The sequence below is a fragment of the Euprymna scolopes genome, chromosome 38, assembly GCF_053919585.1.
Source record: "Euprymna scolopes isolate OS-2025 chromosome 38, ASM5391958v1, whole genome shotgun sequence".
Lineage (NCBI taxonomy): Eukaryota > Metazoa > Mollusca > Cephalopoda > Sepiida > Sepiolidae > Euprymna > Euprymna scolopes.
In genome coordinates, this window is record NC_136519.1 from 9,073,223 (window position 1) to 9,100,756 (window position 27,534).

The following is a 27,534-nucleotide window of genomic DNA, read 5'->3' on the forward strand; positions in this document are numbered from 1 at the left end:
AAGAGATTCACTAATCCTATGAGATATAACCGTTAGAACATCTGCTGTAGATCTAGCAGAACGGAAACCGTATTGTGTGTCACTAAGAAGGTTATTTTTTCTGAGATGGTTGATTACTTCTCTATTTAACACAGATTCCAACAACTTACTCATGACGCACAGGAGACTTATTGGCCTGTACTGAGAGTGAGATAAGCGATCACCTGAATTCTTAAATACAGGGCATACTGATGAGATTTTCCTAGGTGATGGGAAGCAATTCTCCTTAAGACAATGTTTAAACAGTTTTGGGCACTAGTGCTGGTTGAAGTTTTTTGAGTACTATAATTGGAATACCGTCAGGTCTGGTTTGCTTTATTGGAATCAAGGTTCTTGATTAGCTTGGTGACCTCATGCACAGATATTTATATGTTGCATAGCGTCTTGTCTGTTATAGGAGGAAATACGGGGAGTTGATGGCCTTCGTCGCATAGGGTAGAATTAGCTGCAAAATTCTTGGCAAATGGTTTGACCTTGTTTGATGCTGACGAGATGACCTCAGGTTAGGATAGAATGCACACTTCTGGTCAGGATCCTGTTTGCTATTTGCCAAAACTGGTGAGAACCAAGCTGCTGCTCAGCTACTTTGGATTTAACAGACTGAGCATATAGCTCTCTTGCATTTTTTATTACTCTTTTACAGTGGTTGCTGGCAGTCCTGAAAGCAGCTTTAGTCTCAGTACATCTATTACATTGGTAGCTATGGAAAGAGTGATTTCTGTGCGCAATGGCAGCAGCACATTCTGGCTGGTTTTTGCTGGAATTTTTTGATTGTATGAATCAGTCTATGCCTACAATTAACCATTCAGTAAGGTCTGATACTATAGAGGACACATCTTTTTAAACATGAAATGCAGGGGTAGATCAAATATAAATGTACGGAAGCTATCTCAGTCAGCCGTAGAGTATCGACATACAGTATGGTGGAGAGGTATGTCTGAAGACTTATAACATTTCATTTTTATCTCAACTGATACAACCGAGTGGTCGGAAGAGGAGATAGAACGGAACATGAACATAGCTCAGGAGAAGTTGTGAGAAAAAGGTCTAGAAGGCTTGCGTATTGACCGGAAGGATCGGCCACACGGGTGGGTTCGTGAACAATCTGGGTGAGGTCATAGGCAATGGCGAAATCATGACAGAACCTCGCCTTATCATCTGTCTTGTTCGAGTGGGTCAGCCATTCCATATTATGGACATTGAAGTCACCACAAATGTGGATGTTAGCCGAAGGATGAGTAGACAGGATGTTGTCAATTTTCTCAGATATACTCTTAAAGATAGTAACTCTGCTGTTGTGGGGGGCGATAGAGGGCAAATATAAATGCGGTGGTGTAAGCAAATGCAACCTGGAAGCACATATAAGATAAATTAGGGTCTTGTCTGGAGATATCTTTAATGTAGGCACATATCCCATGCCCATGGCGATTTTGGGGGTCAGATTTAGATGTTAAGTTAGAGTATCCTTTAATTATGAACTCGTCTAGAGGAGTGGCGGGCCCTATACCGGTTTTGCTTAGGAAGAATATGTCTGGTTTCATCTCCTGTAATTGGATTTCAACCTCTGGAAGGTTGGAATGTAGATCCCTGGTGTTGGAGAGGGAGACATGGTAGTAGGGGTCTTTGTTGGAGGATGGGGTTCTAGGTTTATTTGTTTGATAAAAAGTTTTTGCACACACATCAACAAGGTCCCTTATATATATATATATATTATATATAATTTCCATATACTAGAACGTTTCTATCCTAAATTCTACACAATTATGCAGGATGTAGAAACTATGCTTAAATAGAATTCAATGTGAAATGAAACCAATCATCTAATAAAAGACAGAAAACATTAATAATAACTAGGACTATGACAACAGCATATTCTTTTCATTCTTTTGACTCTCGAGTATATATCCGACACAGACACAATCAACAGAGAACCACATCAGTCTACATAAAAACATAAGATATCAATGGATATATATCCGAGAGTCAAAAGAATATGCTGTTGTCATAGCCTTAGTAATTAATAAATGCTCGTTTTTCAAAGGAATATGCAAACTGGTTGACGTTCATGAAGACGCTAGCATGTCCATGACTGAGTATATTAAGAAGTTTGTTTTAATAATTTTTTGATTGACAAAAGTAGGTATTTAATAATGTCAAAGCAAGAAAAAACTCCAGCTTTATAGCTATATCTAAAAATCTGCAGCACTTTTATTACTATTGCATGTGAATGCAGATGTTGCTGGGATAGATGCATGGCCAGAAGAGGAGAAGGTGCAGAGAATTGAAAATATCCTTGACGAGCAAGACCATCCAGAAAGATATTCTCTTTGGAAAAAAAAAAGTAACTCAATGAATGGGAAAAGTCATGCTGTGATCATCCTTGTGAGAAAAACAATATCCAGGGTTAATTTCAGTTAACCCCCAAGAATGGAGATCGTTTTAGAATTTATCTTACATAGATGTTTAGGGTAGCTGACCTCAGGGAAAACGAACAGTGACCGCTAACAAAGGGCCAGATTCAATAAAGAAATCTCAGGAGAATAGAGAGGCAGAAGAGGAGGAATTGAACTTTAAGAGAGCTACACGTCTATGGATCCCCAGCCAATAAAAGTGGTTGGTTACCTGGTTATGCATTTTGCAGATAGTCAAATGACCTCCTATAGATGCCTTGTGGACCGTTTTCAGTACCTTATTCCAATATCATTTTGGTGGGACCAATCGGTGCATAGTTGACTTTAATGTGTAGGTGTCAGTGTGCTGACCTTGGCAAAGGAAGGCTAAAGGTCAGGGTTTCTATTTCCTCATTAATGTTATATTTTCGACAAAGTACCTATATGACACTTAATCATTCACACACGGTAGTTTTTGAATATATGGTTCAATGGAAGGTTTTAGTCATTTAGAACTGCTTTAAAGCTTCACCTTTATTTTTCGACCAAATTTCAAACAATTATTACAGTTTATAGATCACCTTTTCAGCTATATTGTAAAAAAAAAAAAAAAAAAAATTTCAATTTTCGTTCAGTAAAACAAAAGTTATGAATTTTCTGGTGTTCAAAATCATCAAAAAAAAAAAAAAAAAAATGTAAGGAGGTGAGCAACGTTTTTTATCACTGGTTTCCATAGCAACCACGTCGCTTCAGCAACTACTGTTGCTACCAATTCACCACTCTCATAAAAAGATGAAAAGAGAATTAACAAGTGAAACTGAAAGAATGAAAGGGAGATAATTAGGGGGATTTTATTGAAAGCAGACGAGTGCCATACATTGTTTTACATGTGTATGTTATGTTTATGGGTGCAAAAAAATAAGACTGAAATTAAACAAAGGACAAGTGAATTTACTGGAAACCTGGACAAATCCTGGATTACAATAGAAAAATGCGAGCATGAAAAGTAATATGGTTAAGCTTAAACATGGAAAAGAAAAGGACAAGATATTCTAGTAAAAATATAAATTTATAACGTTAAATATTGCAGCATTAAGACTTTTTTTAAAATTCGATTTAACATTATGTAATGAATTCTTAATGTTGCAATATTTTAAGTTATAAATTTATATTTTTTACTTGAATATCTTGTCCATGTTTAAACTTAACCATATTACTTTTCATGCTCGCATTTTTTTATTGTAATTCAATATTTGTCTTAAAACTGCGTCCGATTTCGTTATTTTTTCTTTGCTCATGATCAACCAACGTCCATGAAATTGAGCTTTCAAAAGTTTTTTTCTTTCCTAACATTTCCTTTCACATGGTTTTTCTGTTAGGAAATCAACCCTTACGTTTCTCAAATTTTGAGATGAGGATTAGTTATTTGGATCATTCAAACTATTCTCATCTTGAGAGTTATTTTTCACAACATTTCAGCCGATGTAACTTCCAACCTTCTTCAGGTACATGTGTCCAATTCAGAGATTTAATAATTTTTTGTTTCTTTTAAACAAAAAGAATTCAACTAAATGAAATAAATGATTGAACGCCATCTTTGATTGACAAATGAATTTGATTCACAAATGAATAAAATTTATCAAAGAAAGTCAAGTTTCTTAACTTTTTAGATGAGGATTGATTATTCATATTATTTGGATTCTTTGGACTACTGTTCTCATCTTGAGTGTTATTTTCACGTTTCTGTTGATGTAACCAACTTTCTTCAGATGAATCTTGTCAAACTTGGGAATCTGCACAGAATTTCGAATGGAACCCTTTATTTACTTTACTGGAATAGCATGCTCTTGTTCCATCAGCCATGATTGGATAGAGGTCCTAAGTAATTCGCAATTGTATTTTTCAGTCAAATTCCTGAGTTTAACAAAATACACCTGAAGAAGGTCGGAGGTTACATCGACTGAAACGTGAAAATAACACTCAAGATGAGAACAGTAGTCCTAGAATCCAAATAATAGAAATCAACCCTTGTGGTTTACTCAGGGCCGCATTTTTTTGCTTATCAGTTTCCAACCACGTGTCTTACTTTACCACAATAATCATACGTGGTTTTCCATTTTCTGTGTGTGCTGATAAATGGAGGAGAGGGTTGTTTTTTTTTAGATCGGTTAGTCAATTTAGGGTGATTTGCCTGACCTGATGTCATGTTCAGACCAGCATTAACCACCATTTAAGGGTTCATGCAACTTGTTTTAAAAATTGTCATCCATGGATTTTGAAAATGTTTTCTCATACGCCATCTTCTAATTCTAATGTTCGTTCTACTTCGTCTTGTTTTTATTTGATGAAGCTTCTCGAACACGGAAGAGTTTTAAAATCTGTCGACTACAACCATTTTGATTTTCTGCCTTTTATTATTTCACACTTGTGTTACCCTTGATATTTTTTTTTTCTTTCAACACACCTTAAAAAACAAATATTTAAGTGTTACCCCAAATCATGTTATGCTCGAATTTTATTGAGACTATGGAAGCTTTCACACACAACACACAGGGGAGAGGTGGTCTCCAATTCAAGACACCAATTATAGAAAAGCAGAAAAAAAAAAAAAAAAAAAAAAAAAAAAAAAAAAAAAATGCTGCTAAGGCAGAAAGTGATTCGCACTATTTTTTTTAAAATCGTATTTCCAAGTTAAAGTTTTATGATTTTTTTATTCAATTGCAAGGTTAAAGTACAGAATAGGTACAAAACACCCTCCCCATGTTAGGAATGGCTTTTTAAATAATAACATTATTTCAGCACGGATCACTCTGCATGAGTACCAATAATACAAGACAACCAAGTTAGAAGCTTGAATACAAAAGGGAAAATTTGGGATAAAAGATAAAAATCTGATGAAAAGAAAAGAGGTATAAATGTGACACCACATCAATAGTTCATCCACCATTTGCTTGCCACGACTACACGCACCCTGATCAGAGGACTAAGTAGGTACTCTATCTTGCTCAACGGTCTCCTCATCATTTTATTTTCTTAAAAAAGGAGTTCAATTTATGATAAAAGGAGGTATCATGTATTAATATAACATACAGATTTCGTCGGCAAGTGATCGTCAGGATGTGTTTGGTCTGTCACCATCAAGTAGAAGAATTTATCTACAAAGCGATTGGCCAAGCTACTCCACAAGGTTAGAAAACGTGATATGGTAAAGAAAAACATAACTTTAACAGTCGGGATTGCACAATTCTGCTTCACGGAACTACTTAATGTAACTAGGCCATCATCAGCCCCAAAACAGGGGCTAACCTTAAGTCACCATGACTACACTTATTTTCGTCTAATGATGGACCCTTCAAAATGTGACCAGACAATGGAAATCACCACTTTGATGCTCAAAGCACATGACTGTGTGGCAATGCCTTTAACCTGGTTGACCATCATCAGATATGCCATGGTTTAATTTTTCGTAGGTGCTTTAGAGAATGGTTGGCATATCGCTTCTCTCCATGCAATCTGGCCTTGGTTGTGGTGTAAATAACTATTTTTAAATCAAAGCAATTCAATAACTTAAAAAGCATTTTCTTAAACAAAAATAATTGCATAAGATATTTCGCATACAATCATAGAAAAGTTAAACTGCTTTTTTTTTTTGTTTTTTAACTAAATTCAAGTTTTTTCAACTTGAATTCTTTCAGATAGTTTCTTGGTCAGAGGAGGAAGAGGTAACCTTCCACTGTGGGGATCTCCAACCCTGGGTGAGAGCCATAAAACTGATGTGCATTCTTTGACAGCAAACAAGTTCTCTATCTGCATTAATAAAAAAAAAAACAAAAAAAAAAACGTTTTTTTTTTTAAATTAAAACCCTAATTCTGACCGCCATTTCTCCGTTTGGAGATTACCCTCTTTTTCTTTCTAAAAACCTTTTCTCTCTTAATTGTCTTCCTCTTATGAGGTCTTTCCATCCTTTTGTTAACAGAGTAATTTGATTATCTACCTTTCTGAATGGTCTTTTCACTTAACATAGGTTCAAGTTTTTCGCTATTGAAAGACAAACTCGTTTTCAATTCCGTATTTCATTTTACAGATGGCTATAACAACTATTAAGATTTGCTAACGGCCTTCCAGAGGGCTGTCATCTCAATTTACAATTGAGAAGTCCACCCCTCTGCCATCTTCAAAAAATAACATTTATCAATCATAATTGGGGAAAAGAAAAAAAAGAAAATGCAAGTAAAAAATTTTTTTTTTAATATTTTATTTCTCAATGAAATTATCTACACAGGTGAACGGGTTTTCCTTTACGGAGCCAGAAAACGAACTTAAATTTGGCCAACAATGTACAATGTTTTTTGTTTTGCCTACGTTAATTCCGTTGGTGCGCACAATTACTGCTCTTCAGCCAATTTCTCGGCTTTAGCAACGACTTCTTCAAGATTACCAACCATGTAAAAGGCAACTTCAGGTAAATGATCTTGTTCACCTAAGGGAAGAAAAAATAATTTTTTTTTTTTTAATACAAACATAAAAGGAAATCAACAACTTCAAAAAAAGTTTTTTTTGTGTGCTAGTGTAGAATGGTGTTTTAAAATGCATTTTATGCGGAAATTTGTGTCATGCTGAAATTTGTATCAATTCCAAAAAAATTAGAAAAATGATTAGATGTGCTAGATGTAAGAAAATTTAAAAACCTCTACATTTACGTTGATATCAGAATATATTTAAAAATGAAATAATCTCCAATTTAAATCAGGGGAGATAAGTCAGTTGGTCTGTCAGAATTCTTTAAACATTAAAACTACAAATTCTATTTTTAGTTGTAATTATCTTTCTTTAATTTTTGGAATTTTTTTTACTAATATTTCAACATGATACACAAGGTTCTAATGTTTTCACCTAAAATGCGTTTGTTTAATACATTGCCTGCCACACAGTTTTCTAGAAATATGTGCGTGAAGTCACCAAAAGTGACTTTATAAATTTGCATAACACTGAAATTATATGCTAAAAACGTATTTCCCCTTAATTTTAGGGCTTTAGCATTAGTATGCCGATCAAATCACATAAACGAGAAAGGAAACGGACTTCTTCATATATAAAATTAGTTCCAATAATAAGAAAAGAAATTGAAACATTCTAAGGAATCCTACTGTGAATGAGACTGGATCAAAACGGTTCCATTTCATCATATTGGAACAAAAGTCCACAGTACAAGAATCCGATTTCTAAAACGAGTCAAAAGTTTGAATTATTTATAAACCGTTTTAATTTCTCAAACAAATTGACTAGGAAAGATACAACCCTTATTAGGTCTGCTCATTAGAAACTGCAAGTCCATATATACTCCAGGAAGTGACATTGTTGTCAATGGAACCTTAATTACCTGTAGAGGAACATTAAAATCCTGCTAATTTATTCTGAACAAGGTTTATAAATTCAGAATGAAATTACAAACTGTTCACTGAAAGGGTTTACATACAATGTGTCTATCAAGGCAGGAAAGTCAGAAATAAGTCAAAAGGGAGTGAGATTAGCTAAGAATCTTTAGCTCTATAATGATTGTTGGCAGCATTTGTAACAAAGTCGTCGTCAAATATTATTGATGTAACGGCATTGTAAACTGCCCATCTGAACATTGGTTTTCCCTTCAGTGGTCCAAGGGTTATTTTGAAATAAACAGAGAGCACATACAGCATCTGGAAGTCTCAAATGGTCACCCATTTAGTACTGACCAGGTTAAACGTTGCTTAATTTCCGTGATCTGACAAGAACCAGTGTGTCAACATGATTATGCAGATTATACATTTTCACATTTGTGCAAAGGCACTTTTTTTATATGAATAAATTTGGAATACAATCTTTTTTTTTTTTTTTAAAAAGTCAGAAAAATGATTTCTCTTCAAAATTAATTTAAAGACAATTTTTGAAAACCTAAAGCAGTTATCACAAGACAAATATTGCATTGTGAAGGAGAAATAAGATTTTAAAATATTTTTCATCACAAAATAAAACGGGTTTTGAAAATAAATAAACACAAGGTAAACATGTATTGTTAATTATTTACCTTTAAGCACAGAGTTAAAATCTTTGATGGTTTCAGCTAAGGGGACATATTTTCCTGGAGAACCAGTGAAAACTTCAGCAACCTGGAATGGCTGGGACAAGAATTTCTGGATCTTTCTGGCACGAGTGACAGTTAATTTGTCATCTTCAGACAACTCATCCATACCCAAAATAGCAATGATATCTTGAAGAGATTTGTAATTCTGAAATTAAAATACAGGGAGAAAAAATGTGAACAAACAAATGTCAGGTTCCAAAATGTTTAAGAGGTAGATAATCAGAGAAAGAGGGGGGGGGGGGTCTGGGAGAATGTACAAAGAAGCCAACCTAGGTCAACCACACAATATTGCTAGTAACTGTATAAAGGGAAAATAAAAAGATTTTATAAAACTAAAAGTTTGGAATAAAAAAAAATAAAAATAAAATGAAAAATTGTAAAACAAACTATTGCATTATCTTATATACATATTAAATTATAAAAATATAGCAATTAAGCTATACACAATTTTTCCTGAAAAGCTGTGTAGTTAACTTGCCATATTTTCATAACTTACTATATAGCTGTATCATATTGAACACTATTGAAGTAAATACAGAAAATGACAAAACTTTATGTGTGTGTGTGTATATATATATAACTACTTAATTTACTCACATAAAATTAATATACGAAAGTATAGATTTATGCGTAAACTTTAAGTATTTACTTCAAAAGTGCTCAATACGTAGGTAGAGCTAGTTAGTAAGTTATAAAATGTATATAGCGATTAAGCTACACTGAATATTCCACGTTTCATCCACTTTAGGATTCTTCAGGCTTGCCTGAAGACTCCTAGAGGGGATGAAACGCGGAATATTCAGTGTAGCTTAATCGCCATATACATTTTATAACTTACTAATATATATATAAGCAAACTTATTTGATTTAGAGTATCACTTTTTTGTGTATCAATTTGATATTGGTGTAAAATCTCACAGTAAGGCATATACATGTGGCTCTTTCGGTTTAAGTGACAGCTATTTTGATCAGCTGAAGGAACATAGTTTAATCAACCCTTTGTGCTTTATTATGTCACGCATGTACTCAGTAATGCAGCAAACACGTAGCGATTAAGAAATAGCAAACTTGGCATATTAGCCGTTCTATATTTCCGAGCATTTGCAGTATCACATCTCGCCTTTCTTTGATGCAATTTTCAGCTGCTGGTGTTCTTATCTTTTTCTCAAAAAGATTGCTATTTTCATAATCTACCTACAACCACTCTCCCTCTTTTTTCCAATATCAATACCAAAGCACTTCAAATAGTCTGAAACAGTCTTTATCTGCTTACACGGTTTGTGCTGTAAGAGAATTGAAGACCATCAATCCAACACAGTCTATGTTTAGTTACAAGACTCAATGCTTGGAACAGCAGCTTAGCCCAGCATTTTGGTGTCAGATATTAAGTACTCAAACCAATTCTAATGGAAACGCTCTAGCAGGCAAACATGAGCTCTGTAAGTAGTCCATGTCTCACAAGCATACAAGATCTTAGTTTCCAATCTGATATCACATGATGCCAACATCTGCTTTTCCAAATAACAAACATACTAGCCTGTTCGCCTTCGGAATAACCCTGCCCTGCTGGCAATACATAAAAATTCACTAGAGCCTGTGACCTTCAAATATATTCAGTTCTTGATAGAGGTTATCAGGTCAAGCCAAATATTATCCTTCGTCAGGACCCACAATTCTACACTTACACAAAACAACATTTTGCAGATCACTCTGCAAGCGAAATAAGATATCCACAATCTGCATAAAAAAAATCCTGAATAACAAAGAATGTCCTTGAAATCTAAAAGCGTTGACAATGTAAAATTGAAGATACAAATCTTTGTCAGTTATTGAAAGTCAACGACAAGAGTTACAGCAAAATAAATGGAAAACAAAATAGGTGCAGCTATGCGATCATGTTTAACACTATTGATAGTGAGGACATCTAAACTTACCCAATATCTTCTCGGCACATCCTTATTAATCGTATTAAACATTCGTGACGGATCAAGGAGCAGATCTAGATGTTCAATACACTTTTACTGATTGAAACATAAATTGTATCGGTGGTACCCATACTTTTGAAGCCACAAACTCAGGAAGCATAAAAGGACATATGTAGGCATTTAAAGGATTTTCCTGTCACATTCAAGAGATGCCTTGATAATTGCCGCACTCCCTTCCTGTTTGCCATTGTTCAAAGAGCATAATAGAGTTGCACTGTGAAAAATCACATCCTGAGCAAAATTTCAGTAAAGATTGACACGATTATTTTCCTCTGAAGGTCCAAAACCTCAGAAGGCGAGGGGGGAGGAGGGGAAAAAAAAAAAAAAAAAAAAAAAAAACTTACCTGGAGGATTTCCTGGACGTTACGAGCAACCTCATAATGCTCAGCGCCAACTACGTTGGGATCTAAAATACGAGAGGTAGAATCCAAAGGATCGACAGCAGGGTAGATACCCAATTCTGCAATACCTCTTGACAACACAGTGGTGGCGTCCAAATGGGCAAAAGTGGTGGCAGGAGCAGGATCAGTCAAATCGTCAGCAGGTACATAAATAGCCTATAAGAGAGGGAAGGAGTAAATATCCACCAATATTTATTTATTAGTAAAAATGAAAATAGAGATTTTTAAAATACAACACAATCTTAGATTACGTGGAATTAAGTGGACTTTGATATTAAATAATTTTATTTATAAAGAAAAAGGTATTATTTTGATTCTTTTAAAATAAAGAGAAAATTATCCGTCAAGAGAAGGGAAAGGGTCTTACCTGTACTGAAGTGATAGAACCTTTCCTGGTGGTTGTGATTCTTTCCTGCATGCCACCCATGTCAGTGGCCAAGGTAGGTTGATAACCTACAGCTGATGGAATACGGCCCAACAAGGCAGACACCTACAAGAATTTTATTTGACAAGGTTTCAAGCCAGTTCACCATTTGAAAACATTTTACATAAAAGAATTGTTACAAATTAGAAATCCTTATGAACATGAGTAGAATGTAATACCAACATTTTATATACCAACATTGCTGTGGAGCCACGATTTAATATACTGTTTTCTTTTTAAATCCTCGAAAGTGTTTCATGATAAAAAAAAAATATTCCTAAAGTAGGATTCATGTGGACTCATTGAAAGAAAACTAATACGCTGATTGCAAGAGATTAATGTACTTATTTTCTATCAAAGGGCTTTAGATTAATTTTTCATTTTTAAAAATTTTTAAAGATTGAAAACCTTCCAAAAGGTAAGATAGTATTTATGTTTAGAATACATATAAAAAAAAAATTACACAGCATCAATTTAATTAGAATTAAAACATCTCACCAATAAAATCAGTAACACTTCTCATTTCAATAATGAATGCATGCACGCACACACAACTTGTTTTTGGGACAACCTTATTGGTGCATCCAATTTTACGAGTAATTTTCATTTCTATATTATTTATGAATATAAAAGGTTGGTTTATTTATTTAACCTTCATTGGGCCATTTAATGCTGAAGATTGTTTTAATTTGTTTTATTTAAGTGTGTTTAGTTTTTTTTTTGGGGGGGGGGTATCTGTTTTAATTGAAAGTTTTTTTGCAAGGGCTTGATGTTATATATTTAGGTATAGTTTGATCTCAGAAATGTTGTCTGCAGATGTTTTTCAATGTCTTTCATATTGTTGGATGTTAGGTGGCGTTTTCTCATGGTAGCATAGCCTCCACATTCCACAAAGGTTTTATTGTGCAGGTCTTCTGACATGTTACGCATTGTGGTGGTTGCTCTTGCCTAAGCATGTAGGAGTGAGTAATGTTTGTGTGACCAATGTGTGTTCTGGATAAACAACTTGTTCTTTTCTTGAATATAAAAGTAAAAGAATTTTGCTATCTAGTTTACATGTTTATGGTATCCAAAAACTTAGTAAACTAGAAAAGAGAAATGTCCAAATGTGAAAAAAAAAAAAAAATCTATTGAAATGAAATCGGTGAGAAGGACGAGAAAAAAAAATGCATAGCTGGTAAGAGATCAGGGACTTGTTGCGTTAATTACAATTTGAGAATCAGAATGAAAATACATTTTTCGAACTCAATTCCAGAACTAAGCAATATTTTAGAATTACTTATGCTATTAAAAGACATAAAAAAAGTTTAACTCAGCTACAGCATAAAAGATTATATTGTTGCAAATCGAACTAGACTTACAATTATCCACATAAAAAAAAAAAAAAAAAAGTCGTAAGTATCCATAACTTGCTTACCTCGGAACCTGCCTGAGTGAAACGGAAAATGTTGTCAATAAAGAGCAACACATCTTGTCCTTCTTCATCACGGAAATATTCGGCAACAGTTAAACCAGTCAGAGCAACACGAGCACGAGCGCCTGGGGGTTCATTCATTTGACCGTACACAAGGGACACCTGCAAAATAAAATTAAATTAGGCTTATGACATAATCCAACCTTTCAGGATTATTTAATGTGGAAACAGTATGAACAAAATTTCTATATGATCAATTATGGCAAAGATGCTTGTGGCAAAAACTGAAATTGAGCACCCCACCCCCATTGTGTTTGTTCACACACTGCAAAAAATAACTTAAATGAATTTTAAAAAACAGAGCTTGCATGTGGTGGTGGAACAGGAAGTCATTCTTGAAGGAAATGTCATTGAACACCCCCACCCTCTTCATGAATCGTCTGAAATCTTAGCTTTCACAACAAATATTTTAGATGGAAAATATAACAAGCCAACCATGCGGGGTCCCCTCCACAAGTGAAAAATTAAATTTCACCATGACTAATGTTTGTGCAAAATGTTTATATAATATAATTATCTAATGTATAAAGCAGAATTGCAGAGTCAGAGGTTTGGGAAGGAATCAAGAGTCGGATTATTGAATATTAGAAAAGTTTCAAACAAGTCGAACATGCTCTCCACGAGTGAAATATTTACTTTCACCATGACTAATGTTTGTGCAAAATGTTTCAAATCCAAGGTGTGATCGAGGTTAATTTTATCCCTATTCTGGGTGGCATGGAAGGGGGAGGGGGGGGGGGAAAGAAAGAGTTATCCTGAAAAATCCGTTCTGGCAAAAACACCTTACTTTTACCATGACCAATGTTTGTGCATTTAAAAAAAAAAAAAAATACAATGTGTGAAAAGACAAACAGGAGTGAATTACTAGGTCCAATCCCTCCTCTGTCGGAGAAGAAAAATTTTGCCAAATAGTTATTTCTGCTGGAATGGAGGGAAAGGGTTAAGAGGTTCATACTGAAATGTTTTAGAGAGTAAACTTAATAGATCCCATAAAACACTAAAACCAATGTGCCCTTCTGGCCAATCATGCAGGAATATTGTTTTAAAGTTGAGAGAAATAAGTTTGGTGTCTAACCTTGGAGGAGTCATCCTTGAGACTGATGACCCCAGATGTGATCATTTCATGGTAAAGTTCATTGCCCTCACGTGTCCTCTCACCGACACCGGCAAATACAGAGTAACCACCATGAGCCTTGGCTACATTGTTAATCAGCTCCATAATCAGTACGGTCTTGCCGACACCAGCACCACCAAAAAGACCTGAAAAGAAACAAATGTCAGACATTAAAAAATGCAGTTCTATCAAACAAACAATTTAGACTAAAAATCTAAAAATGTAACCATTATAAAATTCTTGTAGGGTGAAGATTTATAGAAAAAAAGAATTTTGTAAGCTTTCAATATAACTAAATGGGGAGGAGGGGGGGGGATTACCAAATTAAATAATTTTATCAACCTGTTTAATTTATAAATTAGATTATCTCCAATAGCAGGCAGGCTTAGGACAAAAAAAAAAAAAAAAAAAAAAAAAAAAAAACTCAGAAAATGTAATTTTAATCCATTTGGTAAGTGTTATTTGTACGTATACATACATACATATGAAATCGTATAATATTTATACACACAATGTGCAGGGTAAATCAAAAGTAAAATGATTCTACCTTAAACTTTTTTTTTTTTTTTTTTTTTAAATTCATCAAACATTTTCCAGCAAATTTCATAGGACCATCTGATTTTACTGTAATTTATGAATACAACCAACCAATTATATAGCTATCATACCTCTAAACTACCAAGAGTTTCTAGAAACAAGATGTCTGATAGAAATCAACCACCACTTGAAATTGCCTATGCAACCATAAAATGTTAAATTTCAACAAAATCTCCAAATAAACTATCACCACTAAATGAAGTGTAGATGACTTATTACGTGCAGAAACATCTGTCGACCTCCTAGTAAACTAATCTGGCAATGGAAAGGTTATAAAGTTGCAAGACCATCACTTGCTAGAAAAAAAAGCAGTTGCACTTGGACTTCATTTTCTATAGAAAAAAAAGTTCAATCTTACAAATATTAAAAATTCGTGCAAGTAAAATAAAAATACTTTCAATAAAAATTCATTTAGTCACTGCTAATTTATGATAAGTTCAAAACGTGGAATTTTGCAAAATAAACACTGCATAAAAACGGAGATAATCTGATGCACTAGCTCAATGCATATATTGAAGGAGTTGGAGGTTTGAACTGACAGAAATGCATATTCTGAAGCTATAGAAATTTGTATATTTATAAACATAAAACTTACCAATTTTACCTCCCTTAGCATAGGGGGCAAGAAGGTCAACAACTTTGATGCCAGTTTCCAGGATTTCCTGCTGGACACTCATTTCAACAAATGGTGGAGCTTCTTGATGAATAGCAGAGAAGCTTAGGGGGGGAAAAAAAAAAAAAAAAAAAAAAAAAAATCTTGTTTACATATCAAATAAAGATAGACAAAAATTTCTACCAAGATTTAATCATTAATCCAGTCACATTTCTAAATTAGAGACAAGGATTTATTTGTATTTGGACTACTGTCCTCATTTTGTGTCATTTTCACAGTTTATTACAATGTAACTTCAACCTTCTTCAGGTGCATATTAAACTCTGCAATCTGCATGAAATTTCAAAATTCCATGCAAATTCTCAATGTTCAGCAGAAAAACTCCCAGTATACAAGAAGAAACACCTTTAGAATATCATAGGTTACATCAACTGAAACATGAAAATGACACTCAAGTAGTCCAAAGAATTGCACAATTTAGTTATGTTTATGCATACATTTTAGAAGTTAAAAATTTACATGAAAACTAAGCTTTGATTTATTTATTTTTTTACATTTAACAAAAAGTGGTGCTTGTTAAAAAAAAAAAAATTATGATGCACCAGTTACAGAATGAAGAAAATGTCATTCTAAAAATTGCGCAAATTGATCATTTTTTTTTTTTTTTTTTTTATTAAAACGAAAGTCATTTTAAGGGAGCGAGACAGATTCACAATGTTTTGGAAACCAAGGGAGACGACTTAGTTTGACTCTAGATTTGTTAGCTTTAATCAAACTTGTAATGCCAAAATATACATATATATAAAAAAAAAAAAAAAAAAAAAAAAAAAAAAAAATCAATTTACACGATTTTTGGAATACGACCAGGGCTTTACTTTACGAGTGAAACAATTGCATTTGCGAGCAATTTTTTTCAAGTGGAGATTAGAAATAATAAAACTTATCTTTTGGCAACTGTTTTTTTTTGTTTTTTTTACACTAACAATCTTTCAAAGCTCATTACTGAGTGAAAAATGTCTTCTATTTTGAATAAACAATGACACTCGTTTTAAACGTTTACAAAAAAATACCAAAGAAATTCAACATTATTGCATGTATATTTAGAATTACACTACTGAAAATTTTTTTTTATAGCATAAGTACTTGTCACAGAACAAAGACGTCATATTCTAAAAATCATGTAGGTTTGGCTAGTAAATGAAAATATTTTAGATGTCAAAGGTCAATTAAAAGATTGATTTGTCCGTAGAACCCCTGATGGCATTTTCGTTCAGTGATAGTGCGTACAAAAATTTTTCTGCATTTGTTTTTTTTTATAAAAAGGTTGAACTCTGGATAGGAACCAAAAAAGTTATTTCATTTTGAAACAATAGAATTCAGTGTTTTTGTTTGGGGCAGTGGGGGTATCAAGAGAGTGGAATAGGCATGGTTACACAACCTCACTTCAAAGACCTGCCGTTATAAATTAAGGCCGTTACATATACAGGATTCTTCAATTCCAACGACAAATCAAATGAAACAAGAATCTTAGTCAGAACTGTCAAGTATATTCACATTGTTGTCAATCTATTATATGAAGACAAGTGGTGTCCAGCTAAATGTAAAAATTACAAAACAAATCCCCACAAAGTTCATATATTCTTATGTTTCCTTAGATGTATAATATCTAAAATGTAGAAAATTTTACCCATTTTGTGAGTCAACTGGGGAAGCAGGTTTTTAGTGTTATGTACTAATTTGGAAAGATGCTAACTTGTTTTTCAAAGAATTTATAATATAAAAAGTCGTGCATATATCAAACTAAAGAGGAATTGATTTGGATGAGAAAGAGGAGGATTAGGAGAGAGAGAGGATAGAGAAATGGACAGATGGTAAAGAAATGAAAGTTTTAAAAATATACACTTTTTCCTCCTGGGAAACACTGGATAGCCCTGCTAGTATTAACAGATAAGTGAATGACAGATTTAAGTTTATTTGAATTCTCAACCCAGTAAACCATTACAGCCTCCATTAAAGTTATTTTTAAAATCTTACATTTTAAATATTTAGAACAAATTCTTAAATAGAGAATGTGGTTAAAACTTAAAGAATCCGTGTGCAAGGTCACACTATTTTGATTACGAGGAGCTTGTTTAAATAACAAATCTTAAGCTGTATTCATTTAAATTGATGCATTTAACACCAAAGATTTTATTATAAACTTTAGCACAATAGATGACCAGAGACAAATGTAACTTACTGCGTAGTGTTAATTGGACCCCTTTCATCAATGGGTTCACCAATGACGTTGATAATCCTTCCGAGTGTTCCTGGACCAACAGGGATCTTAATAGGGTCACCCATGTCAATACAGCTCTCTCCTCGCACAAGACCCTCGGTACCATCCATAGCAATGGTGCGCACAACATTTTCACCTGAAAAATAAAGGGTTTGCTATTCAGATTCAAACAAACGTGAGAAAAGTTTGACTTTTACTCAAAAATCCTATAACTCATTCCATCAGAGTAACATTTTAAGACAAAATTGCAGTAAACATCTCGTTTTTACTAATTTAACTTTGTAATCTTATTTTTTAAAGTAGATGCAGATTGGGTTAAGTAATTTTAATTGCATTCTTAGTATTGCCCATACTGAGGATTCAACCCCCACAAGCATAGAATTAATTATTACTTAACATCTTATGCATTATGTGTCAATGCACTGAACGTTACAGAAATTACACAATTGTAAAAAGTTTGAAATTATTAAAAAATATAAAATTGTCATTTAAAATATATTTCCTTCAAAGATGTCTAAAAAGTTAAACAGAAAATCATTTTAAAATTTCTTTAGACAATTTTCTTTCTTATATTTGCTTCTTGCAAAACGAAAAGATTATCTGATGAACCAATTCTTTAAATTTTAGCTCAGCTGATAAAGCATCAGGTACCAAGTGTTCACGGTTGGTCATGCCTTGAGACTGACATACTCGCTATGTTTAGCCACACTGAGGAGTTGTGAAATGAAATTGCTGTTTATAGGCGGTTTCGTTGTATCAACTCTTCAAAATACATAAACAATGTAATCAAACTTAGCTTATACCATTATTCATTTTAATCCTCTCACTATTCTTTATCTTTCAAATGGCAATCATTCACTTTATTAATCCTAATTCTCTAGTGGCTTTTGGTCTTCATAAGTGATAATTCATTTTTAAAACTTGTTTTAAAAAAAAATATAGAATTGAATGTTTGATTCATTCGGTTTTCATTTATTGAAAAAAAAAAAAAAAAAAAAAAAAAAAAAACTAGCATCGAATTTGTTCAATCAAACCAAAGACTGAATTATATTTCAATTCAGTACATAGAACTCTTAAAAATTAGAGCAGTTTAATGTTTGAAACCATCAAACGAATGTGCAAGAGTATAAAAGTTTTACTAGTTTAAAATAAAAGATTGAGACAAATTGTATAGAAGGTGACTAATAAAGTTAAAAAAATATTTTAAATAATTGTTTACATTAAAGCTGAATGTTAGGTAATTATTCAAAAACGTTTCATCTGTTAGTTTTTAAATTATATTGTTAATAACATGATACCACAATAACAAATAAAAATTTGCTGGTCAGAAGCAAAGTTGGAGGTGTAAATTTTAATACTGTACAAGTTCAAATTAAAAAAAAACTATGTTAAATGTTATTTGAATCAAGTAAATTACAAAATGTTAAATGAAAGTTATGCATTTCATTTAAGTTGGATGAGAAAAAGAAATCTTATCCATTAGAATCAAATCTATTCTGTAAATGACAAATATCAATTTAAAGCAAATAATGTTCTTTCATTTTTTAATACAATGTCATCAGCTTTTGTAGTTCAAAGAACAATATTCATAATATAACAACCTTTGGAACATTTACTCCACTTCATGAAAACGTTTTTAGGACAGTAATCAATTTACATTTAATTTATGTTTCAGAAGAATTAAAAGTATACTTGTGACAAACGGTGATGAAAACCTGCAGTAAAAAATTTCTATCATATATGTGGTGAATTCTGGTATCCAATATCTGGATCATTGTACTCGTGTAGTCAACACAGCAACAATAATTGAATTCACTTGGCAAGTTTCTCACCATTCTTAATGAAGGTAAACAAGGAAATAAGGCATTTAACAACAATTTCCTTTCATTACAGAAAAATTGGATATTTTCTTTAGATATGCAAGTAACTAATAAAAAAAAAAATAAAAACCTGCAATAGAAATACCCCACCCCAATCCAATTTACATTTTTTGATTGCTTGGGTAAAATGTATCCTAACAAGTAGATAACGCCATAAAGTTTTTTTTTGACAACATGGTAAGATCAATATATCAAGGAAAGGAAGAGAAATTACACTCTTAAAAGTATATTATAAAAGATTTACTAAGGAAAAAAAAAAAAAAAAAAATATTGGTTATTAACTAGGCAAAATGTAGGCTAGGCTACTGTTTTTTCTGAACAGAAATCTAAAAAATATCACTCATCAATGTCATGACTGAACAAAAACTATTTGTCTATACATCGTATAACCAGAACTAAATTCCAGAGATGCATGTTCTCAGAAATGGTCAGATAACTAACTTGTGCTTATTTTATTTGAGATGTATGTAAAATATTGCAGTTCAAAACAAAAAAGGGGGAACTTGTCAGCAAATATGACTAATATAAAAATCCATTTACTATTTGGAGTCAACCAACTCTAAAACCAAACCACACATCTTCATATTAGAAGGGAGATAATCTATAAAGCATTGGTTCAATACAAATAATGTATATTAATATTTTCAGTGCTTATCTAGAAGTGTTTACTTTGAACTGCTATATCTCAAATATACCAAGAAAACTAAGCATGAAAATGTTAGCATCATTTCTTGCAAAAACTAAGTTTTAAAAAAGCCAATTGTTTAAACCACCAATTCTGCAATGTGATCTTATTTAAAAAATGTATTATGTTGGATTCAATAAAAATGTGAAGGCAGAAATGTTGATAAATGTATAAATAATGTATATTACATAGTTTAGGAAATGGTTTCCACTTAGTATAGTACTCTTCTGTAAAGAGAGTTTGGTGATCAGTATCGTAGAATTTATAAACAAATATATTTGTTTAAAATCGATACATTTTTGTTCTTGGTAGTAGGTGAGTTAGCTCAGCTGATAAGACATCAGACAAGTGTTCATGGTTGGTCATGCCTTAGCAACTGAGTTTCAAGTCTTGAGACTGATATACCATGTCTAGCCACACTGAGGAGTTGTGAATGAAATTGTTTATATACATTGGATTGACAGGCTGTTTCATTGTATCAACTCTTCAAAATACCTAGAGGATGACAATTTAAAAAACATGACTTGTTATCAGTTAAGAGTTTCTTATCCAATGACATAATAGGACACTTGTTTAGTACAGACATGTTAAAGCTTTGTCATTTGTGGAGATATGAAAATATAAAAATTAGACATTTCTAGAGGGAGCTTCATAATCTGTGGCACCAAATGGAAAGTAAAAATTCATTGTCCAGAGAAGAATCACATTGCTATAAAATTATAGTTTATTAGAATACAGAAATATGTAACAGGGTTGTAAAAAACTGCATTTTTAAAAGTTAAATCTTAATATATACATGTGAAACACTATATGCAAAGAAATAGAAAAATTTGACAAAATGGCCATATGCCAAAATTTCACTGTTTTGGCAATAACATAAGACTAGTAATGGAGGAAGGAAACAAGTGTATGTGTGTGACCATATATACTTCTGTTCAAGTCAAATTTCTTGGAGATGATTTTAAGATTATTTTTTGGTGGTCAACTTATACATAGGTAATGCTTTTGGAAATGCTGGAGAGCGATTTGGCGCTTGATCATAACACAGAAAACGCCATTTTATTTATGCACTATATATATATATATATATATCTCGGTGATCCTAGTAATTAATTGCACTACTTCCAGATCCAACTGCAGTGTATGGTTTTTCAGTGGGAGGTTTAATAATAATTGGAATAGCTCTCGCAATGTTCACTCTTTAGATGTGGCAGTTTTTTTTAGTAGGTTAGGAAATGTGTTTACAATGTCGTTCTGCCCTAAGTTCACTATTAAAAATCCTATAAATGATAATATTAACTATTTATTAATAACTATTTAATGACACTTAATGCATGCGTTCACATTACAATGTGACAACTTATGTCTTAAAAAAAAAAAAAAAAAAAAAAAAAAAAAAAAAAAAGAGCCAGGACAGGAGACGAACCATTTACTTGCCTAAAATCTAGTCAACTTTATACACAGGTAATACCTAAAATGACAATGTTTGGTCTTAAAATGAACATTGACTTATACACAAGTATATACGGTATTACACATTTCTTAAAATTCCTGATATCTTTTCAAGTTAAAAAGTTGATCATAAATTTTGGAATACATTTTGTAACATTTGATAGAAAAAAGAATTGCTCTACATGAAATGGCATAATACCAATTACTTTTTTAAAGGATCAGTGTGCTCGAGTGCAAATAATGTGCTTGATAGAATTCTAAATTATTGAACTTATGTATTCTAGGTAACAAGGTTAGTAACATGAGCATCTTTTTGTAAAAAGTGACATTAAAAAAAAAAAAAAAAAAAAGGGGGGGGGGATAAAATAAAAAAATTATACCCATCCTAGGAAAAGTATTCTAATATGTTTCTTGCTATGAAGTAAACAATTCAGTAAATTTCAATAAAGATCCCATTAAAATTGTCCTCAGATTTCATCTGGGGATCACTAGGGCAATTATCAGTTATATCCTTAAAATAAAAAGGAACCTTACTGCAGAATGCCTTCTTTTTTTAAATAAAAGAGACTCAATTATCAAGGCCTGAAGGTTATTCTAGGATAGAGGTTAATACATGCAAGACTGAGACAACAGCATAATGATAATGGTAGAAATTTGGTAGAATTTGATTATTTAAAGGGATGGAATCAACAAGAATGCGGTACAGAGTTCCACAATTAAAAACAAAAACAAAAACCCTTTGTTCATGAAATTTGCGTTTAGATTTTAGGTACAGAGAATGGGGGATTTTGTTGACAGTGGTTATAAAATTTTAAAGATTTAAATTTGTTTAGATTCACTAAAGTCATTCGCCCTTTTAAAAATTATTTTACCTCATATTGAAAATACAATTCTTCATTTTTCTTTTAATATGTTCGAAGAAACCATTAGTAATTATATATATGTGTGTGTGTGTGTGTGTGTGTAAAAATACATGGTATATCTTACTTCATAGTAAGATACTGCCTTCTATTCACATGCAGGAGAGCAGATATACCTCCCATGATAAAAGCCAATAAGGGAATTACTTGCAAATCCAAATTAATCTAAAATACTCATCCAGGATGTGTGCATAAACAAGTAGATGCCGCTAATTGAGGGACTAGTCAAACATGACATTGGCTATGCACAATCTCAAGGTTATTCTTAGCTCCATTACAAAAAGTGTCCTTGAGAAATCAAAACATCCATTTCAATTTCTTTGTGATGTAGTTTAAAATTTTTAACCATAAAAAAGGATATAAATTTTACAAACTCCGTAACGAATATTCAAATTTTTCTAAGCCGATAAGTTGTTTTCCACACACACCCAAAAGCAATAAAATGTCATTTTATGAGAAAAGGCTTAATTCTCATTAAAAAATGCAAAGAGAAATATTTCTGAATTTATGAGACGACGATTGACAATCTGTATTATTCAGATTACTGTTCTCGTCTTGAGTGTCATTCACGTTTTAGTTTATGTAACCTTTGACCTTCAATAGAGAAAAAGAAAAGTAGTTTTAAAGCATTTTACACAAGACTTTACTCGTCAATTTGAATGGCTTGAGTTTTTTTTTTTTTTTTGCTAAAGATTAATTAACTAATAGAGTGGGTCATTAACTTAAGTAGAAAACTGAACACCCCTTTAAAAAACCGAGCCACTTTTTTTTTTCAATCTGAAAATCTGGTTCTTTATCAATACAATTTCATAGAATTAAAAGAAACTTTAAATGAAATGCCCACGTACAAAAACAATTTTGTTACAGGTCAAAGTTCAAGTTTAAAACAGAAAAATAGGCTTGGCATTTTCTCAAAAAGATTTTCTATAATAACATGTGCACAGAGTTTTTTTTTTTTTGTTTGTTTTTCGATAAGGCTTAATTGATATTTTAAACTAACTACATGAACCATGGTTAAGACATTGGTTAACAATCAATTCTAAGCGATTGTCTGCTATCAGTTGATCTTAAGAGTGTCAGAAACTTTGTGAAAAATATTTAATAATTCGACCCCGTCTTTCCAAGCTTATAACTACTCGAAAAATGTAATTCAAACCTATTTTTTTTTTTTTTTCCCCAATTAAAGGAGCAAGGACCAAGGTTTCATTAAAACAAAAAAAAAAAAAGTGGTTTTTGAAAAACGTTTTAAACTTCAGACTTTACAGGTAAATTTCTAAAAAACACTGTTTTAAATTTGAATATTTATTGATCTTTTATCTTCAATTTGTGATATATAAAACTTTGGTGAGTAAATTAAGTATTTACTTTTAATAGGCATTTCAAAATGAGGGGGGGGGGCGTGAATTTAAAAAAAATAAAAAGGTTTGTCTAAAATATTATATTCGGTTTATTGGAAAGAGCATAAAATTTCACATTGACCCTGAAAATATCGTAAAAATAGAATCAATAGAAAAATTGATAGATTTTTTAAAAGTTTAAAATTGAAAAATACTGAACTCATAAATTCAATTTCATTACTGTTTTTTAAAAAAAAAAAAATATTTCTATTACTTTTTATATAACCTGAATAAACCCACTTTTAAAAGAGAAATTACGAGTTTTTAAATATTTTATTCAGTTTCGTGTTAGGGGTGTCAAAAATTCCTACAAAAATTCTGATACATCTAATTGATGGTTAACAAAATATTCACCATCGGCAGATTTCGCCAGCTTCCTCCAAAGGAGAAAGTTTTCTAGGGAAACTTTAATTCGCAAGCGGCCCACAATCGCACATATATATATATCCTATCAAGAGGATTTTGCAGAGTTGTCAACATACTTTCGCATACAATGCCTTGTAGTCAAAAATGCCCCCCCCCCGTACTGACCAAGCTCAAGGTTGCTTTACTTTGATGATCTAACAAGAATCGGTATTTCGACATGATTATGCTAATATTACAGGCGGTATTCACTAATAAATTTTTTTTTTTTTTTTTTACTATTATGACCGACACCGAATGAGAACACGTTATCATGGTTGTTAAAATAAAGGATTCAATTTTAAATGCCGTACAGATGGAGTTCTTTTTTTGTAATAAAAAAAATAAAAAAACGCAAGGAAAGTCGGATGTTACATTGATGGAAACATTAAATAAAGATGTGAATTTTACAAATACGAGATTTGGAGTTTCGGTTCTTCTGGAATGAGGGAGGGGTGGGGTTGCTTTTGGTGAAAAAAATAAAAAAGAGACTTACCCAAATGTTGAGCAACTTCGAGAATCAAGCGTGGTTTTCGTCCGACAACCTCAAGGGCATTCAAGATTGGGGGTAGAGCATCGTCGAACTGGACATCGACCACAGCACCAATTACAGTGACGACGCGACCAGCAGTTACGGAAGCCGCTGGTTTGGCCGCTTCAGTGCCATAGGATTTACCTTTTGGGAAGAGAAAAGGAAAGAGGTCATCTAGGTATATCAGATAGAAAGTGGGATTAAAGTTTTTTATGAATAAAAATTAAAACAGTCATCAAAAAATAAAATGCAATTTTTCTTAAACAGTAATTTTATAAAATCACTCCAACGTCCAATAAAATAGTTTAGGAAATCTCCATTCCCGAAATTATAAGAGCAACCGGACTCGTTAAAAAGAATTAAAAAAAAAACAAAAAAAAACTACCTAGCAAATATTACCGGTGAACCAAGAGCAAAAGATATAATTGCATTTGAAAGGACAGTTAGAATCTTAAGATCTCTCGGTTGGAATGCATGAGAGCGGAAGAATGTCTGGCATCCTACCGGATGCTTATTGCTTCATCCCCAACTAGAACAAAATAATTTGGATTTAAATAAACCTTCATTTTTTTTTTTTTTTTTTAAAGGCCCCAAAATAGAAAAACAATCTTTAATTCTAGCAAGAAAGCATTTTTAATTTAAAAGCTTCAAAATTATTTTCCAATGTGGAAGATACTGCGTACCTCATTCACGGTTTCTATTTACTTGCCTCCCTAGGAGGGCAGAGTTAGACACAAGGCCGGTTTTTAATGTGGGGAATATTAGAGCTGCCCAAAAAGGGACACTCTGGATAGAAACAAAAATTAAAATTGTCTCAGTCTCGAAGGATTTCTCACCCACTGACCGAGGACAGAAAAAGTGAAGTGTAAGCATCAGAACAGATACTACTACAGAGATCTTGGTCCGATTGTTGTGGGGTACATTGTAGCCCGTAATTTTGTAAGTAATTTCTAAAAGTTGAAAACCCAAAGTTAAGTATTATGGTTTGCCTGAGCTCCTGGATTGTAAAAAGTGTGGTGCCACTATTATATCAAAGAACTGAAGATACAGTGTCCTTTAATTATTTTCAGGCAGAAGCAGTTTGAAGTTTGTAAAGCATTTTTCTCCAAAGGACATTTTCAAGTCTTTATGGGATCAAAATTGAAAACCCATATTATGGGATATAGGTTCAATATTCTACAATTTTCATTGTTTTATATTAAAACTACGATCCTTAAGCACTAACGACGATTAATTTCAGGACTTTAAAAAAAAGGTCAAAAAGGTTACAAATTATCTTTAAAAATCGTATCTAAAAATGTTAAATGTTTTTATACATAACTCAAGCTAAATTTTATATTTTTTAAGTTTTTTTTATTTAAAAATTTTCAAATTGGAAAAAATATGAGACTTAAGATATTTACATTTTTTTTTCAATTAAAAGAAAAGGTATACTCTAAAATTTTGCAAGAATTGAATTATTGGCAATATTGATGAGTAGTCTTATATGACCTTCATTAACAATTGTTTAAATAAATACCAATATGTGGTACTTACTTATGCAAAATACGGACTATTATTTTTTTAATTATTTTTTTTAAAATTATTTTACATAGAATTTTCGAGTTAAATTCAATTTTCATAGCATCTTGTTTATTAAATTGTTAGGTGAAAGTATAGTTACAAAACACCCTCCCCCCTCCCTACAACTATTAAGGAGTTTCTAACGTTATTTCAGCACGGTCCGTATTCTCCATAAATACCAGATTTTTTAATATATATAAAACTACTAAAACAATAATTTCATATTATTAAATATAATTTTAAAACTATATTTGAAGACATTTTTCTAAAAAAAAAAAAAAAAAAAATGTTTAAATCAAAGACTTAAATGTTGATTGATCCAACAATTCTTGTTAAATTGTTTTATTTGATCTTTCTTAATAATTAAGGAAATATTAAAAATATATTTGTTTTTAAAATATTAAAAACAACTTAACCCATAAAAATGAGTTTAATCCCTAAGAAATAAAAAGTACAGCAACAAAATTTTTGTAACCAACATTAAATTACAAAACGAAAAAGTGTGATTTTACAAATTAAATTAATATTTTTTAATTAGAGATCACTAACTCTTAAATCAATATTAACGTGAATAAAAATAAACAAATTTTCGGTTAATTTCTTTTCTTTTAAAAAACACCGATTTCACAAAAGGACATTGAAGGTCATGGGAGAAGGTAGAATCGGATATCTTACAGCGGGGTAAAAAGATAAATACCAAGCAACGAATATATCATAAAGGACTTAAGTATATTTTAAAATACTTGTAATCCGAAATAGAGAAAAAAAAAAAGACGGTTCAGAGTTTTTAATATCTTTTTATGTATTTTTATGCCTTTACAAAAAGGAGGGTGTTCGACATCTCATCCTCCATTAAAAAAAAAAATAAAAATGACCATGCGTAAGAAATTTAGATTTAAAAAAATGAAAACCGGAGTGAATTTTTTTTTTCTTAAAAAGCAACTTACGTGCTGTAACGTAAACTGAAGATGCTTTTAGGGCTGTTGGATATGCTTTTGAATACGAAAGAGCATTATTTACAGCCCTGAAGGCCCCAAAGCAAGAGCGCCGTACACCTTGCAACATGGCTGATCACTTACGGTGAGGACTGGTCACGTGACACTACCACTTCAACTACGTCAGCCGGCGCAAACGCCGACTTCGTGAACTTCCGTAATTTATAAAATCTTGTCTTCAAAAAGCATATTTTTAATTTCAAACCGTTTTGGTTTAATTCTATTTCTAAGACTAATATTAAAACTGCGGCTTATTCAAAATTTATTTCGTATT

The 27,534-nt window shown here is 32.1% G+C and overlaps 1 protein-coding gene across 1 annotated transcript; it reads right to left on the minus strand.

Moving 5' to 3' along the window:
• Positions 1-6,773: 6,773 nt before the first annotated feature.
• On the minus strand, positions 6,774-27,534 carry LOC145263066 (ATP synthase subunit beta, mitochondrial-like). Its single transcript, XM_080119923.1, has 10 exons — positions 27,213-27,534; positions 24,667-24,846; positions 17,396-17,570; positions 15,139-15,260; positions 13,908-14,092; positions 12,776-12,934; positions 11,302-11,424; positions 10,878-11,090; positions 8,492-8,693; positions 6,774-6,910 (listed from the first exon to the last, which is right to left on the minus strand). Exons 1-10 carry the CDS (start codon positions 27,328-27,330, stop codon positions 6,816-6,818), a joined length of 1,572 nt encoding a protein of 523 aa, XP_079976049.1. The 5' UTR covers positions 27,331-27,534; the 3' UTR covers positions 6,774-6,815.